The sequence below is a fragment of the Scatophagus argus genome, chromosome 19 (genome assembly GCF_020382885.2).
Source record: "Scatophagus argus isolate fScaArg1 chromosome 19, fScaArg1.pri, whole genome shotgun sequence".
Classification (NCBI taxonomy): domain Eukaryota; kingdom Metazoa; phylum Chordata; class Actinopteri; family Scatophagidae; genus Scatophagus; species Scatophagus argus.
Window position 1 is genome coordinate 2,433,580 of NC_058511.1, and position 17,909 is coordinate 2,451,488.

At 44.6% G+C, this 17,909-nt stretch overlaps 2 protein-coding genes across 6 annotated transcripts; both read left to right on the forward strand.

The window, feature by feature from the left end:
• Window positions 1–169: 169 nt before the first annotated feature.
• Window positions 170–14,298, forward strand: mpv17 (mitochondrial inner membrane protein MPV17). Of its 5 annotated transcripts, none has more exons than XM_046372833.1 (9): window positions 170–429; window positions 1,263–1,343; window positions 4,488–4,603; window positions 5,945–6,037; window positions 7,577–7,672; window positions 10,139–10,171; window positions 10,309–10,361; window positions 10,690–10,755; window positions 11,349–12,120. In XM_046372833.1, exons 2-9 carry the CDS (start codon window positions 1,271–1,273, stop codon window positions 11,506–11,508), a joined length of 690 nt encoding a protein of 229 aa, XP_046228789.1. In that variant the 5' UTR covers window positions 170–429; window positions 1,263–1,270; the 3' UTR covers window positions 11,509–12,120. The 5 variants fall into 5 exon arrangements, with proteins under 5 accessions (XP_046228789.1, XP_046228787.1, XP_046228790.1 ...); XM_046372831.1 differs by having other exon boundaries at window positions 175–433; XM_046372834.1 differs by lacking the exon at window positions 11,349–12,120 and adding an exon at window positions 14,244–14,298 and having other exon boundaries at window positions 190–433.
• Window positions 13,279–16,050, forward strand: uts1 (urotensin 1). The gene is made up of 2 exons (XM_046372845.1): window positions 13,279–13,940; window positions 14,444–16,050. The coding sequence occupies exon 2, from the start codon at window positions 14,447–14,449 to the stop codon at window positions 14,888–14,890; it is 444 nt and encodes a 147-aa protein (XP_046228801.1). The 5' UTR covers window positions 13,279–13,940; window positions 14,444–14,446; the 3' UTR covers window positions 14,891–16,050.
• Window positions 16,051–17,909: the final 1,859 nt, after the last annotated feature.

A 17,909-nucleotide genomic window follows, 5' to 3' on the forward strand; every position in this document is an offset into this window, starting at 1 on the left:
TTTAAAGTCGCTTGATATTAATGATATTTTTAATTATTTTTAACAACGAACTATTACTGACATTATCTGATCAAGCGGTAACGTGTCTTCGTAACATCTTTGATTTTTGTTCTTGTTTGTTTGTTTTTTCACTTCCAGTATAAAAGGGACATTGACACGGTTTGGCTCCAAATGTGCTCAGCATAACAGTTTGATTTTTGAAAAAATCCTGGTGTTGTTTCTACAAGGTTTATGTTTGGTGTAAACACAAAGCACTTCTGTTCATCTTGGTGTCTAAAATTGGTCAGGAGCACGTCGACGCTTTGCTGCCAGTCCACTTATCGTGAACGTGAAAGGTTCTTAGAATTCCAGAACCCAAAATTCGGAGTTGATGTGGAAACGTGAAGGCATCACCAGCAGCTCACTCAGTGGTACCGGGATCTTTTACAGGCAGGTACGAATTTAATCTCATTTACTTTACATTTAATTAGTGTAAAAAGGCACTGAGACTGCTGGTCGTGATATCTGTGTTTAGAAGTACGTAGCAGCTCAGCTGTCTTTAAGTTTTATGTCTGAACTCTCGAGAAACGTGACAACGCGGTGGTAATAACGTTAAAACTTATTGTAAAGTACAAGTTGTTCGACTTTCAGCTACTGACGTTAGCTGGGAACGTGGTTTTACGCCGTTAGCGTTAATAAAGACGCAACATTGTAAACTTGCTGGCAAGATTTACTTGCAACGTTAGCTCAGACAGAATGAGACCGAACCGCGTTAAAAAACTCGACAGTTTAAAGTTTCTTTGGTTGTTTGTAAATCTGTGGGTCTGCGAGAACCTGATTTAAATTTTTGTCGAAACTCTTTGAAGCCACCCTTCAATTCGGCAATGAGAGATTTTACAAAATGGGTCGTCCTTTCATAATAAAAATAAAACACACTTTAGACTGTAACTATTTCTCCGTTTGACCCAGTCGATGGTGTTAGCTAGCACCTTGTGACGATAAAATGCTTAAAACATTCACTCAGAGTGTCGCTTGATGAGCAGCTTTTCATTGTCGGATTGGTCAGAAAATGTGTGATCTACAAACAGTATTTATGGGCTAAATTGCCTGGTGCTGTTGAAAGGAGCAGATTAGATTCTTTACACGCAGTAATAAATTCTATAACGGCTCTTATTATCGGCATCGCTTGATTTGAGTCACGTTGTGTCACGTTGAGATTATTGGAGAAGTCACGTTTGTGCAGTGTCTCTTTTTGTGATTTTTCTTTAACTTTTTCTTCCCAGGCGGGACCATGGCAGGCCTGTGGAGATCCTACCAGGCTTTGATGACCAAACACCCGTGGACGGTGCAGATAGTGACTGCCGGTAGGGATCGTCCTTACAAACTGCACATATCCAACAGTTTCAGGTCTCCACTGAAGATGCAGATAAGATTTCCAAAAGACAGCAGAAACATTTCATTTTCCAAACATTTTAATCAGGAGATTTCAAGATGTGCAGAAGCACAGAGAAAGTCACTGTTCCCTGAAGTGGGCCTTAACATGTTCAGCTGCCGGTCACAGTTCAGTTTACAGGGAGGCTCAGAGTCAACAAAGAGGAAAGGCCTTTGAACACAGCACCAGCAGTTTGTCAGCTTGTCCACAGAGACATGTCCCAGCTTTTCTGTTCCTCAGCGCGTCATGTAAAACCTCTTGGATCTAAAGGCTGTTCATCAGTCAAACCAAGCAACCACAACATGTTTATTAACTCACAGGATGTGTTTTCTACAAACAACAACACGTGTCCCCAAATAAAGCTTTGGGGGGGTTCAAGCTGGTTGTATTTAAGTTTTCTCCATAGAGGATAAGTAATTAATGGGTGAATAAGAAGACCTGATAATCAATAGATCCATCAGAAGAAGTAACTGTTGGGTCCGACATCTGGTGATCAGTAGAAACAAAAGCTTTATTTTATTTTATTGAAAAGTTATGAAGGATTATGAGGGAATTCAGCAAGTTTCTCAAAAAACACTCTGAAATGGGAGCTTTTTTTGGTCCGTAAATGCAAAGAAATCCCTAAAGTTAATGTAATTATTTTAGACTCAACATACAAGGTTCATTTAATTATATTTCAAGGATTCAAGGAACTTTTATTGTCATACCAGCTCACATTTACATGTTTATAGTACAAAATTAGGACTCGGGTCCTGGGAGCAATAAGCAGAATATAAAAATATGAAATCAGATGTTGAATAAAATAGAATATATAAGCTAAATACAAATAGAATATAAAACTAAACTTTTAAATAAGAAAGCCAGTTCTAGCATGTGCAGCATAAATATGCAACCTGCAGCACAGGGTGGTGCAGTGAAGTGAAAGTTGTGCTTCCCTGATGCTACTCACAAAACAAAAGTTGTACAGATGGATTAACAGATTGACAAGCCATGAAAACAAACTGTGGACGGTGAATGGCGGAAGGAAGCTGCTGTGGAGCGCGTTGGTACGGCAGCAGGGTGAACCGGCTGCGGCTGGTCTCTCAGCCTCCTTTGGGATCCGATGTCTCCAGGTGATTTTGATCACTTGTTTCAGAGTCTTTCCGCTCTGCACAAACCGGACTCATTTGTAACGTTTCCGGTCTTGACTTTGCGTAAAGAAATGCAGCTGCATGAGAACCCGCTCTGTGAATCCGGTGCAGTACCGTGTAGTCACCACTAGATGGAGCCAGAGCTCACCAGTTGTTCGCACATCAGCGTCAAGAGCTGACGGAGGCTTCTTTTTCTGTAGGATGTCACTAAGTACTGGAAGTATAGTTTTGACATACTTGTACTTCATATCTGTATCTCTGTTTTAGCATCTTAAAATAGTAACAAATTGCAGCCTTGACTTGTTTTACTTTTGGTACTTGAAATACATGTTTGTTTATAATACTTGGGACATTTTGAACTCAGGACTACAAAGGTTTTGTGTATTTCTCTCATCATTGAACTTGAACAGTTGGCAATTTAGTCCAAGCCAGATTTCGATTCTTTATTTTGTGTTTTCCAACCGATTTGGCAGAAAACCCTTTCCATTTGATTTGATGGGTAATAAAACTTTTGGGTGGCATTTGGGCCGCTCTTAAACTATGTTCTAGTGAATCAGTCATTCCTCTTGTCTGAATCTTATGAATTTGTTCAGCATCCAAGCGACGTGAAAGTTTATTAAACCTCTGACGAAACTTTATGTTGGTGAGGTAAAAGCCTTGTGAAGGCTCACGTGTGTTCATGTGAGTGAAACTGAAGTGCAGAGTGAGCGCCTTGAGTCGTCTCTCTCCGCGCTTTAGCGCCCATCACGCCGTCTGAGTCGGTGACAAAGGAAGTGCTGACGTTTATTGCGCTCAAGGTGACATTTTCTGTTTGGCGAGTGTGTGCGTGTGCTTATGTTGAGTCGGTGTGTGTGCGCCTTGTCACCCTAACTGCCTTTAATAGTTCTCCCATGACATTTTAAGGAAAGGTTACCTGTTGTTCAGCTGGGTCTGTGTTATTATTGTCAGTTTTAACTGTGGTACAGTGTGTGGGCTGCAGTGGAGGACATTATGGTCGCGGGGTTCAGCGCTTTCTCCACCTGCTTAAGTGGCTGTTGGTGTCTTTATGAGTGAGGACAAAAACAAGAAGAAGGATCAGCTTTATTGGCAGTATATATGTGTTTATATACACTGAATCTTTCCCATCCTTGGATGAACACACGTGCAACAGCCAGCAAATTAGATGCAGTGAACGCACACACAGGAGCAGTGGACTGCCATTGTCAGGTGCCCGGGGAGCAAATTGGGGGTTAAGTGCCTTGCTGAAGGGCACATCAGCTGGCTGACGGTGGGTGGGTGGAGGTTTCCTTATTAATCACTCCACCACACTTAAATTTTTCCTGCCAGGCCGGAAGGGGGAATTGAACCAGCCACCCTCCGTTCACAAGCCACTTCTCCAGCCTCTAGGCCACGGGTGCCCCCCTTCATACGCCCGTCTGAGCCAATCAGGGGCTCAGCTGTCAATCGGGATGTTTCAGCACCTTTTCACAGCATCAAATGACTGATTAAAGCCAAACTTTTCAGAGAACTGAACTGCTGAGCAAACATCAGTGTGAAGAACAGCCTGAAGTGGGAGCAACCGTCTCTGGGAACAGTTTGTCTGACGTGCTGCACCTGCAGTGCACCTGGACGGTTTGAACGCAGTGTTTTTAACCCTCCTGCTCTTTGTCTTGCTTCATGTCCCTTCGGTGAAAACTTAAAATGTGTCCCAGCTGCACTGAATCCTGGTCTGTTGATGCTAAAGTCGCATCTGACATGAAGTGGCCTCGTGTGGACGCTGAACGCTGTTAACACCAGCAGAGAAGTCCAAATCAAGTGTTTTTTATCGTGTTGCGTGTTTGTGACTCGCCGTGAAGGCTTTGTTATCCCGCCTTCCGGGTAAAAATCCTGTAGTGGCTGCAGTGAAAACGTCCTCGTTAGCACCTGTGTCCCTGTGACGCTGCACTCGTCTCCTGTTTGTCTCCCAGGGTCCTTAGTGGGTGTCGGTGATGTCATCTCCCAGCAGCTGATTGAGAGAAGAGGATTGGCTCGTCACAACGTGCGGCGGACGGCCAAGATGATGAGTATCGGTTTCTTCTTCGTGGTAAGTCGTGTGAGCGAGTCAAGTCGTGTGATACATGTGACTCTGCTGTGTTTTTATCTGCTGTTTTTTCCCGTAAAGGACTTAATGGACAAAAGTATTAGGACAGGGCCTGTTCCTCAGGGTTTGGGCTCGGCCCCCTGAAGGGAAATCTTAATGCTTCAGCATACCAAGACATTTTGGACAATGCTATGCTTCCAACTTTGTGGCAACAGTTTGTTGAAGGCCCTTTTCTATTCCAGCATGACTGTGCCCCAGTGCACAAAGCAAAGCTCCATAAAGACATGGTTGGATGAGTTTGGTGTGGAAGAACTTGACTGGCCCACACAGAGCCCTGACCTCAACCCCATCCAACACCTTTGGGATGAACTGGAACGGAGATTGTGAGCCAGGCCTTTTGGTCCAACATCAGTGTGTGACCTCACAAATGCTCTACTGCATGAATGGGCACAAATTCCCACAGAAACACTCCAACATGTTGTGGAAAGCCTTCACAGAAGAGTGGAAGCTGTTAGAGCTGCAAAGCTGTCTGTGTGTTTACAATGAGACGTCATTAAAGTCCCTGTTGGTGTGAAGGTCAGCTGTCCCAATACTTTTGTCTATGTCATGTAAATTCTCAATGGAGTGATTTTAATTGTGAAATGAAGGGATACAGCACACACATTTGGATTAATTTTTAATATAAAATATGTTCCTTTTATGTCACTTTGATTATCTGTTTGACATGAGGAAGCAAACGTAAAGCAAAATGAAGCCATTCATGGAAAAATGTCTTTGTGAGTGATAATTCAGAGTGTGTTTGTGTGTGTGTGTGTGTGTGTGTTACACCGTGTTTCTTCCTGCCTTTGTGTGTTTGTCAATTCTCTCGCTTTCACCGCTGCAGTCCTGTGACGGCCTCACAATCCACCTGTGAGGTGACTCACTTCCTGTCTGACATCACCACCGTTTATTTATGTTCCCACAATCGTCTTACGCTCGCCCAATCGGCTGCCTCGTCTTTATGAATTATAGAGAGAAACAAGATGTATGGACGCCCGTGACGCCCGCAGGGGTCGTGTTACACCGAGACGTGTTTGCTCGCTCGTCCTGAAAGACACAACAACTGTTGACGTCTCGTACATCATGTATCGCTCTTCCCCACGTTAATAATGCATTAAGTTTAGGCTTTGGTTCCGTTGATCTGCGCTCACACGCTGCAGACGCTAATGATGAAGAGGTGAGGTGACCACAGCAGCGAGCTTTCTTTAGCGCCACGTGTGGTCGACTTGTGACTCGCTCACAGGAAGCTGAGAATATAAATGATGTCTCTAAGAGGAGAACTGATCGTGACTTTGTGTTTTTAAGGGTCCAGTGATCGGCGGCTGGTACAAAGTTCTCGACAGGCTCGTAGTCGGAGGAACCAAAAGTGCTGCCATGAAGAAAATGCTGTTGGACCAGGTGAGAGAAGCATCTGAGGCGCCTGCAGCCGCCTTCCTCTCCTCACCTTCACCACCTTCCTCTCCTCACCTGCCTCTCCTCACCTTCACCACCTTCCTCTCCTCGTCCTCCTCTCCTCACCTTCCTCCCCTCGTCTTCCTCTCCCGCCTCTTGTTGCTGGTTGAAGACTGACTTCGTTCGCTGTGTGTGAACTGTTGACATCCGAGAGCTCGATTAGGCCAAAGTCGGGGCAGCCAATCAGAGCAGACGTGCCTCTGCTGCCAAATTCCGTCCACGTCTTCATCATCTCATCCTCAGCAGGACGAAGCAAACCGCGGCCCGTAGAAACGGGACTGAGCAGGAGAAACACTGATGCGACTGAGTGCTAGTTTTCATAACCGCAGAATGTGAGGAGTAAAAATGTTTTGTCACGTTTAATGGGAAACAAACGTTTACGTTTCCTTTACACAGACTTTACGGTCCCTCTGGTCGACTTCTGCGCTGAACCCTGAACTTCTATCGTCCACGTATTAATACAGAAGGGGCACAATAATAAAGTTTGTGTCCGTACACACTCAGCAGGCAGCGCCACCTCTGATTGGTTGGAGCGCTTCGCTGACTTCATATCCCAGTTGTCTTTTTCAACAGGCGCCGAGAAGACCCAGAAAGGAAGAACAAACGCAGGTTCAGCAAAAACTGCCTCAGAACGAGACCTCTGAGCCTTCACTGTGTCCCCCTAATAAAATATTTACGGTAGCAAAGGGTTCCAGTCCACGCCTGAACGGTTATGTGGTCACGCTGAGCGCCGCTCCGGCCGCCTCGGTGTGCGTAATAACTGAAGTGCCATTTGGTGACTTGAAAGATTTAAGGTGAAGCAGCGTCAGACCGGAATAACAGATGATTCATGTAAGTTTCACATGTGAGGTTTCACTTTGCTGTCAGCGACTGAACCGATTAAGTGAAACGCAGAAAATCCGCTGCACATCAGATCTTTGCGTCTTTTCGAGCGTTGATTTACACAAAACAAACTCTCTTTTCTTTCACCTGCTCCACAGAACACACTTTTTGATGCATTTGCTTCCTTGAGATTCTCTCCAGCTGCACTTTTGGTGCTCACGTGTCATAAGCTCTCAGATTAAACCGAAACCTGTCGCCTCTCTCGTCACACATTAACTCAAAGCGTATGAAATGTGGACGAGTGCGGCTTCACTTCTCAGTACTGAGTGCTTGAAGTTTTCTTTATTAAAAACTAAAAACATAAATGGTGAGAAAGTCCAAGATGTTTTAATCCCAGATAAGTTTAAGCTGCACCCGATGAAAGCTTCCTTTTTATCCTGAATCATTTAAATGAAACATTTAAACCCTGAGTTTGTGCTACAATTTGACTTCACTGTGTATCTGAGTGGGTTTACGTCTCATAGTCTGTTGAATTACAGACGTATGTGAGCCCCCCAAGTTAACAGACCGAGCAAAATATTTGACTTCATCTGATGATTGTGATTTGTTGCTCGCTTCACAAACCACAGCCCAGAAGCTAACTTCCTGTCTGTGTTTCTGTAGTTGTGTTTTGCTCCGGGGTTCCTGGGAGCTTTTCTCTGCATCTCCGGCGCCTTGAACGGACTGACGGTGGAGGAGAACGTCAACAAGCTCAAGAGGGTGAGTTCACTTTAATTCGCCATTTCATTTTCATTTTCATTTTGGATCAATCAGTCTGAATTTTGCGCACATGTAGAAGTGACATTCAATGTGTTTTTCAGATGAAATATTAATGGAACACAAGCAGTGTGACCTCAATGCCTTAAAGACACATTTTTGTCATTTCGGTTGGTCTCAGACTCGTCTTTGTTCCGATTCAACTTGAGCTCCGTATTCACACCTGACACTCAGGTGAATCAGGTAAATGAGTTTACACAGAGAGGAAGTTGGGTTTTCGTTGTGTAGGTTCAGTCAGTGACCTCCAGCACTCACCTCTCAGTATTACTGGAAACTATTTCCTGTGATGGACGATGAGACAGGAGGGGGGGGGGGGCGAATAACTGGAGTGACTCATACCACCTTCCTGTGTGTGTGTGTGTGTGTGTGTGTGTGTGTGTGTGTGTGTGTGTGAGAGAGAGAGGGTGTGTGTGCGCATATTTGTATGCTGGGTCAGAGCTAACTGTCATCTCGTGCCAGCTGCTCAAACGTCCGTCGCCGCCTTGCTTACCCAACATGCGGCTGGTCAGCATCAATTATTTACAAAAGGAGACGCGCGAACCCGAAAGGCCAACCTGGTAAATGTCAGAAAGGACAGAAAGCGAATGACGAATGCGCTCATTACGGCGGGGTCCGCTGAGGAAACGTGCGACAACATTTAATAGAAAAGTGATGGAAGTTTGTGGCGGGTGTTGGGTGCCTGTCGAAGTGATGTTTGAATGATGCTGCCGATGATAAAATTTATTGAGCCCTACAGACTAAATGCTCAGAATCTGTTTAGAAGTTTTTGGGACGCAGATTTAGTTAAACAAATGGAAGGAGCCCTCAGAATAACACGCAGGTTTGGTGAGACACGTTTAGGAAAACAAAAACTGAATCACCCAAACTGCAAACTGTGGAAGAACATTTAAGCTGCTCTGTAAGTTTCATTGGCAGCATCAGAGTGTGTGTGTGTGTGTGTGTGTGTGACGCAGTGATCAGCTCGGTGGAAATTTCACCTCAGGTGGTGAAGTAGCTTGTTTGGCCATAATTAGAAAACAGTTTGACCCTGAAAAATAAGAAGAGATTAAAGTGGAACACTGGCTTGTTGTTTTTATGTGTCGAGCTGTTGAGTGTGTTGAGGTGACCTTTAAATAGACGGCGGAGGGATTGATTGTGTGTGTGTGTGTGTGTGTGTGTGTGTGTGTGTGTGTGTGTGTAAACAGCACACACACACACACACAGCTTTCAAATGGAGTTGAAAAGTCTGAAAAGTCGACTACACTTTGTTTCATCAGGCTAAAGGAACCAGATTACACACATTTTCAGTTATTTGTCTGTGATTACGCAGCATATTTCTGTCCGGGCCTTTAAACCTGGATTCTGCATTTACACACAGATGTTTCATACTTATCAAAACTTCTGGAGCTCGTTGCGGCGTAATCTTTGGGTTTATGTCGACCACCAAAGAGTGAAATCCTCTCGCGAGTTGCTGCAGTCGTTTCCTTGTCCGGATTGTTAAAAACAGCTGAACGTTCAGCCGTGACTTTCGAAATAAATTCCTGTTGACGGTTTCTGTCAGTAAAGTCGAAAGTCGAAACTTTGTCAGTGGAGAGCAAACCCTGCGGTATAAAACACATTCTGTTTGTAATTCTTACTTTCAAATGCAGTAATGCGTCCTTTGCATGAGTATTCAGCATCAGAGCCAAGTATTTGTCCTGACTGGACCACAGTGCTCCTGGAGGGGCTGATAGCGATGCCCATCATGAGCAGTTTCTTGGCCTGCTGCTGACATGTTTGGCTGTGAAACGTCCATCCTGCTTTGTTTTGGAATGAAACTCGCTCCTCACCCACTGCAGCGTCAACACATCACCATTTCTCACTTCATCTCCTGCCGGCAGATTCAACTGTTCAGAGCTGGAAAACGTTGGCTCAACCTGACGCCCGAGGAGGAAGACAGAAGTTTTTTAAAGTTTCTGCAGAAACTACAGAAACAAACTCAACCGTCAGCGACTTCTGACCAGACGGAGACTTTGCTGAGTGTGTTATCTTGTTATCTCACCACTAGGGGTCCTCCTCACTGGTGCTGGAGGTTCCTCGCTCAGAGTTTCCTTTTGAGACTTTAATTGAACGACTGAGAGAAGCGACGTCACGTTTCATGACTTTACTCACTGAGTCCACTGTGATTGGTCGACAGGTGCGGCAAGGTTCAGTTCATTGCTCAGGTTCATGATTGAGAGGCTCGTTAGCTGACTGTGAGCCTCTGACTTCCCTCACACTCACACTTCACCTCACGATCCTCGATGCATTTTTTCTTTTCCCTCTCGCCTCTTGAAAAATATGAACTGTCCCTTTAAAGATCCAGTTTTGGTGCTACGATACTTCAGGATGTTTTGTGTCTCGTTATGGTTCTGTTATAATCATGCACTGTTTTTTAAACGTGCTTCACAGGACTACACTGACGCCCTGATCTCAAACTACTATGTGAGTTTTTGCTTTATGGTTTACCTTCTTTATTAAAGATATTTGTCGTTTTGTTCAAACTAACCTATAATCCACTGATGTTCATTTTCATCTGACTTCATCACTCGTCCGCTGAGTTTCATGTGCTTGTGTTTCAGCTTTGGCCTCCAGTCCAGATTGCCAATTTCTACTTCGTCCCCCTCCACCACAGGTGAGCGTTTACTTCCTGGTCACTCACACTGATCACACGTGAAGACTTTCCTCGGCTTCTTCAGGCCAGGAAAACTTTAACTGGGGCTTAAATGCGGCTGAATGTTATTTTCTACCTGAAAGCCAGTTCTACAGGAGTTGAAATTTGGGGTTTTCTCAGCGCAGATCTGAACGCGGTTCACATGTGGACCACAACACTGTACAGTTTTCATGAAGCACGTTAAGATTCTGAAAATCTCTTAAATGTCATAGGAATTAAAATTGCCTTTGGAAGCCTTGAATCGCTCCTGACTGAACGAGCAATCAGTAAAATGTCGTCCTGTCTGCAGGCTGGCTGTCGTTCAGATCGTCGCTGTTGGCTGGAACTCCTACCTGACCTGGAAGGCCAATAAGATGTGAGCGATGATCACAAGTCCGGCCTGTGTTGTTGTTGTTGTTGTTGTTGTTGTTGTTGTTGGTGATGATGGTGGTGGTGGATTTACACTCATTTGTTGTGTGTGTGTGTGTGTGACATGGACCGCTCTGGTCAAACTGACTCTATGCTACGTATTCTTGTGATATTTCCAAAGTGTAAAGCTGTGACTGAGTCACTCGTAAAGGTCGGGAGAAAACGCTCGTCTACTCTGAATGACAAATTCACACTTGAAAGTCAAACTTGCATTTGCAGAAATGTCTGTGAAAGTTTGTTATTTATGGAAATGGGATTTGGCAGTGGTGCCGCAGCGCAGCCGCACATACGCGCGCACACACACACACACACACACACACACACACACACACACACACACACACACACACACACACAGTCATACATTAACACATCCTGCTTACAAAGGAAACTTTTCAAATCCACTTATTGTTAATCATCATTTGTTGCTGGTTCGTCGCACATTGTTGTGTCATTCTCAGTGTAATAATGTGTTTTAAGTTACATATTTGACTCATTTTCTGCACTTCTTTTTGAGTAACTGTTTCCTACATTTCCCAGAATGCCTTTTAACAACTCTCAGGAAGGGCCGATCCACCAGTTTTTTTGTTTTTACATTCCTGTCATAAATGTACTTGAAGTGAGTGATGAGAAAGTAAAGTCGTACCATCTGCAGGCTGCAATGCATTGTGGTCTGTCGAGGCCTCTGCGTGTGAAATAATGAGCCTCGTTTTAGCGCCGGAAGGATAAACTTGCTCTTCCGTGCTGAACGAGTGACAGCAAAACCTGACAAAAGCAAACTTTCTTTGGAAAATGTGCCGCTTTGTTGTTTAGATGGTGAAGCTGCAGCTGATTAGCTTAGCACAGTCTGTCTGAGGCTAATCAAATCCACATACCAGCACCTCAAAAGCTCGCTAATTAAACTGTTTTATCTTGTTATAAAAACTCAAAGTGTGAAAGTGCGACAAGTTGCAGTTTTAAGTGGTTTTGTTTGTTGGAATATTTCATTATTGTGTTACCTGTGCACACAGCCAGGCTAGCCGCTCTGCTTCACTCTTTGTGCTAAGCTAACTGGTTGCTAAGTTCTTCTTCACGTTCTCACTTTAGCTTCTCTATTGCAGCACAAATTCAATCATGCAGCAGTGGCTAAAAAATCACCACTAAACAACAAACCAGACCTCAGGAAACCACATGTGCACTGACAGTCACTGTTGAGATGTGTGTGTGTGTGTGTTTTTCCTTTTAAATACATGAAATCTTAGTAAATAGTAAAAATGTGCACATTTGTAATATCAAAGAGCATGTGAAGCTAATAAAGTTTTCCATGAGATGATGTCGGCGGTGCGTTTGACCTCGCTAACTTGGCTGGGTGGGGATTGTTTGGAGGGAGACGTGGAGGCCGCTGAGTCGGGCTGACAACCACATTAACTGCACACATTGTGTGTCCCCACACAAACACACTCAGACTAAATCGGGCAGAAGGAAGCGCGGGAAACGTCTGACGAATCCATTGAAAATCCGCCAAATGGCCTCTTCCCCCGAGGTGTGTGTGAGCTTCTCCCCGGAAAGCTGGAATCCGCGTTTTGATCCGGCACCAAAGCCCTCAGCGTTTTTACATTAAAGTCAGGGTAGCTAAAGTGAGATGCGGTGCGTAGCGTTGGGAGCCCTCCGACCCGTACGTGAGGCCCGACGGAGCCGACGTCTGCGTTGAGTGTTGCTTTGTGATGCTAATATTCAGGATGAGAAACAGATCTGTCTGCTGTGAGCAAATGAGACCAGAGTGACTTTAATCGACTCAGTCTGTCTCAAGCATCCATGCATCCTGACGTGCCCTGCGGCCAGTTGCCCCTCTGCAAGGCACTGATGTGCTGAAACTTAACGCTTCTTTAACTTTCAGTGTTATGTCGCGACAGTCCTGCTCTAAAAGTCTGACTGGGTTCAGGCCCAAACCACAAACCACTTGGTTCGGGTCGGACCCTGCAGTCCCCCTGTTCCGTGCTTCCGTCCACATGTGCTGTGAAACGTTGATGTGACACGTATGAAACATGCAACGCTAACAAAACGTAGAGCGCAAACGTTTTGTTGTGGCAGCTGAGCCACAAAGCAAACAACAACAACAAAACCCCATTAGCCCCAGCTTTCGTTGACATTTTAATAGACTTTGAACTTGAAAACTCCAAACAGCAGTTACCTGGTGAGAGCAGCTCGGAGGCAGAGCTTTAGAAACAAAACAAAGCACAAACCTTGTGGCTCATAATGAGGTTGAGACGATTGGTTTGCAGGGGATTCGCTCATAATTCTGCCGCTTAGAGAGAACATACAGAATGTTTATGTGATTTTACTGTGGCCTCTCACACAGCACAGACGGTGCAGTTTTACATGTCATGAAGGGATCACAGGGCGTCCGGTTCAGGTTCAGCACCTCGGACAGATCCGGGATTCAGTCACTCCAGGAGGTTTCTGCTTCTTTGTGTTCACAGCAAAGATGAGGGAAGGTAAATGAACTCTGATTTATTGTGTCTTTCCTCTTGTTGCATGACGTTTGGCTGTAAAGGATCCACAGAACTTTAATCGTTCATTTATCACTTCAGTCAAACCGAGTTAAAGGTCAAACGTGCCTGATGTTAAGTCCTTCAGTATCCTGGAACTGAATTTCAGGGGGAGATTTGGTTCACTTTAGTTCTGTTAGTCCTTGAATGCAGACGCAAACCAGTCTGTGACATTGATTAGAACAAAACGTTTCTAAAAGAGCAGAAACACACACAGTACACACAGTACACACAGAACCTTGGAACCTTCTCAAGAAATCCCCAACCTCAGAGACCCTCCCCTCAAGGCCCCCTGGAGCCCCCGCCTGTGTCCTCTTCTTGGACCCCTGGGACGTCCCTCATCCTCATCCTCACAGGAAACAAACCTGATGAAACGGACCCTCTTAGTTCCCGTCGATCACCCCCAGCTGTCCCTCGGGACTGCATCGCCCTGTCGTCTCGATAGTTGTCCACTTTCCAAACCGATCTCCGCGCTTGCATTGACGTCAAAGGAGCGGGCTGGATGTATAAAACGCTCCGTCACAGGGACTGTTCAGACTCGGCTCAGACCTGAGACCCCGACCGGTCGACCAGAGTTCAGCTGCAGCACCTGGACAGAGAAAAAGTACGTAGCGCTGCCTGCGTTTCCTCTCTTCACTGTCGGGTTTCTTTGCTTGGACGTTTGTGCAAGTCAGAGCATCTTCATCATTCACCTGTCCTGTTTTATTCTCGTTTTATTCGAACTTTTGTCTTTGTGTGTGTGTGTGTGTGTGTGTGTGCGTGCTTTATAACTCGAGTTTAGCCTCCTAAAAAGTTACAAATGTGCTTATTTGTTTAGTTTTTCTTGTCATATTAACGTCGCGTAGTTTAAAAATGGACGAGTCGTCATTACTCAGGGACTTCGTTAGATTTACTGTGTGGACCGCAGCCTCAGGAGGAATGAAATGAACGGATCTAAAGCCGACTGACTTGCATGACAGTAAATGTGCGTGAGCCTGAGAAAGTGCGCAACAGAATGAGTGTTTAATGCGAGTTTGGTTTTGTCCACCACGTTTACCGATGATCCTGTCACACATTGTCTTGATGTCATCTAAATGCTAATAGTAAAATAAATCAATCTGCGTGCAGGACATGAAGCCGGTGCCCCTGCTCCTGCTCCTCTCCTCGGTCCTCCTGTCGTCGCACCTCCGCCCCGCCGCCGGCAGACCGCGCATCCTCCCCGGCTGGCTGGATGGCAGCGGCCGCCTCCAGGCGCAGCAACTGGACGAAGTGCTCCTCAGAGCGGCCGCCGCCGGGGACAGGACGGCCGCAGATCTGCTGGGCGGCAACATCCTGAGGTTTCTCCAAAGAAGAAACCCGGACCTGCTGCGCCTGCTGCCACCAGAGGAGGAGAGCGAGGAGGAGGAGGAGGCTGTGAGGACCACGGCGCAGCTGTTGAAGCGGAGCGACGAGCCGCCGCTGTCCATCGACCTCACCTTCCACCTGCTGAGGAATATGATCCAAATGGCCAAGATGGAGAGCCAGAGGGAGCAGGCTCAGCTCAACCGCAAAGTCCTCGACGAGGTCGGGAAGTAAAGCTCTAATTTAAACAAAAAAAGCCTAATTCAAACAGCCCAGTCGCTGTCTAAGTATTCAAGACCAATGACATTAGTTGTTGTTCGTGCGCCTGCCTTCTTCTCCACATCATTTTACGCACAGCTGGTGCCAAATTACGCATCGCAGCATCCTCGAGTAAAAAGTAAATTCTTAAATGTTGTTTAAAGACTTTGCTGGAAAATATGAAAGCGGACTTTCACCCCACTGACTCCCCCTCCAGGTCCCCCCCTCCACCCCCCCACGTACACTGGACGTTTGGAAATTGTCGGGTATCACTGGGTTCCACATCGTTAATCCGGACACGAGCAGCGCTTTCCTTTGTCATTTGTCCCTCTGATCAAATGTTTCCGATGCTTGACGTGACAGATGACGCGTTAGTAAACTAAAAGAAAGAGAAAAGCTGTTGAAAACCTGACTTGTTAGCTGTAAATAGGCCGCGCAAGGTGCATTATGGGTGTTTGACCTGGTGCTGTGAACAAACCTAAAGCCGTGCTCATACATGGTCCTAAAATGACTTAATGTTCAGATAACTTCCTTTTCCCCGTAATGCAGTGGGAGATCAAAACAAAGGGTACCTTCTGACCTCTGGTTTATTGATCACAATCAGGTAAATAAAAATACTAAGTTGCCGTCTACACTTTACCTCCCACTTCTTTTGTTTCATGCAGTACTAAAAGAGTCATTTGAGCACTAAAACACTTGTCACAAAGGGTTTCTCCATGGCACCAGCAGTGGCTCATACATAACTGGCCAAGTGAAGGCGTCACTCAGCCCAAAAATGAAGAAGAGGTCTGCAGCATGTGAGGTGAAGAGGCAGAAGAGTTCAGCTCTCTGCTCTGTTTCTGACTGGTGATGGTTGAAAAGAATCCGAGGTGGGAGATTTGTTTTCCGTCCTGGGCCGTCAGCTCTCAGCTTCCTGTCGTCCTCTCCTGTCCCTTTGGTTTCAGTGGGTTTCACTATCAGCTGTACTGTATCTACTGTAGCATGCTCACCTACAAAAACGCAAAAAAAAAGCAAAAAAAAGCTTTATTTTACTGTCCTGTCTGACTCTGACCACGTTGTCTTTGTTTTAGCAAAAGAAGAAAAAGCTTTTTTGCTCTTTATATTTTGTAATAAAAAAAGTTTGAAGTAAAACAAAAGGTCACTGCTTTTGATTTTTATTAATGTGTTGATTATAAGCACGTGTTAATCGGTTAGAAAATCCAACTTTTCCTGACTGTCATCCAGTGTTTTCCCCTCTGTGATAAGATGCACCCAGATGTCCTTTAAGTTCAGCTTGGATCTTCATGTCCCTCAGAGGATGAGTCCTGCTGAAGACCTTTCCTCTAGCGCCACCATCAGGTCCACTTGATTAAAGCACCTGAGAAACTAATGGCTTCGCTTCCGGTAAATCTGATTTGAATCCTCTGGTGCCAACATCAGGCAAAGATATTCCCTCAGTAAAGTGAATTCGAACAGTAAATCAGGTTTTTTGTAACGTGTACGCAAACGTCCCCAGCAGGACTCGAGCCGCTGACACTCAGTCGTTTGATTTCATTTCACTGCATGAGTACTTTTACATTAAATACTTATGACATACTCTTACTTATGTACCGTTTTCAGTGCAGGACTTTAAAGGATCTGAATTCTTCCCCCCACTGATTTACAGGGTGTCAGTACAGGATAAAGAACAGGATTAAACCTGCGCTTAGCTGTCAGATCACACTGATAAAAACGTAAGAGTCGCCGCGACATTTGAGTCTACATTTCATCAGCACGTTTTGAAGTGTACGCTCACTCTTATTGTTACCACAGAAGCATTTTTGAAAATCCATTAAGTCCGAAGGCTCGGACTCGATGGCAGTGACAGCTAATGGTGTCTTGAAGCAGAAAAGCAAACACAGAAGTCAAAATGGCCTCTGGCTCCTTTGTTTCTATGACTCAGTCCAAAGTGTGGGTGTGTTGGTGATTCTTCTGCCTCGTCACCCTCTGTGTGTGTGTGTGTGTGTGTTGGTTCAGTTCCATCTCCCTCATTGTGCTTCTCAGATGCTGTCCGTACTTTTAACTCCATTAATCTGCAGAAATAAGAACAAGACGAGATTCTCAATGCAACCGTTTACTTCAAAAGATAGAAGATGACCCAAATGAGTACTTATATGTGCTTGCACTTCTATTGAAATTACGATTTTTCATGCATGAAGGTAAAAAGTTTAATTTATAAACTGATTTGTTCTTTAATTAGAGCCTGCTTGTTGTTGTATTTTGTCTGCTCTTTTAAAAGTCCACATCAGTATTGATTCTTCATGTCTTTGCACTTCTTTTGCCGTCGCGACACAAAGAACAGTCGACCTGTGTGGTGTTGGCCATTGGTGATTTTAATTAACGTTACATCTGTCTTTTTGATGCTATCTCCCTGTACACTCATGCACCGTTTGCCATTCTTTACTTTTCACCATTTTTGATTGTTGATTATTTACAATTTGAAGCCCAGTTTTCCAAAATCTCAGGCTGCAAAAGACTTTCTTACCCCAAAAGGATCCTGAACACATTTAAAAAATAATGGGATTACAATGTTTTCAAAATTAAATAATGAAGAATTACATTTAAAATGAATTCATTTGAATTTAATCACACAAAAAAAACGTCTTATTTGTCTTATTTTTGCTTTATTTGATCAAACGTCATTCAGATTTTTTGTGTGCAAATCAGTAGCCGCAGTCACATTCAAAAAAGCCAACTTCAACATCAGACATCACACACGTGTTACACTTTGTAAGCAGGTCAGGTTCTCCGGCTTTTATCAAATTAAACAATCAAAAATTATAGTAGATACAAGAAGAAACTGACGGCCGACGTGCTTTCTTATTTAAAAAACACAAACTGCAGGAAGCTATCAAATCACAAGTTCATAAGTTAATTCTTAAGTTATTTTACAGGTGAGAACATTCAGTCAGAAGGAACAGAAATATAAATTGGGGGAAAATGAAAAAGCAGGTTGCATATGTGTACTGAAAGAAAC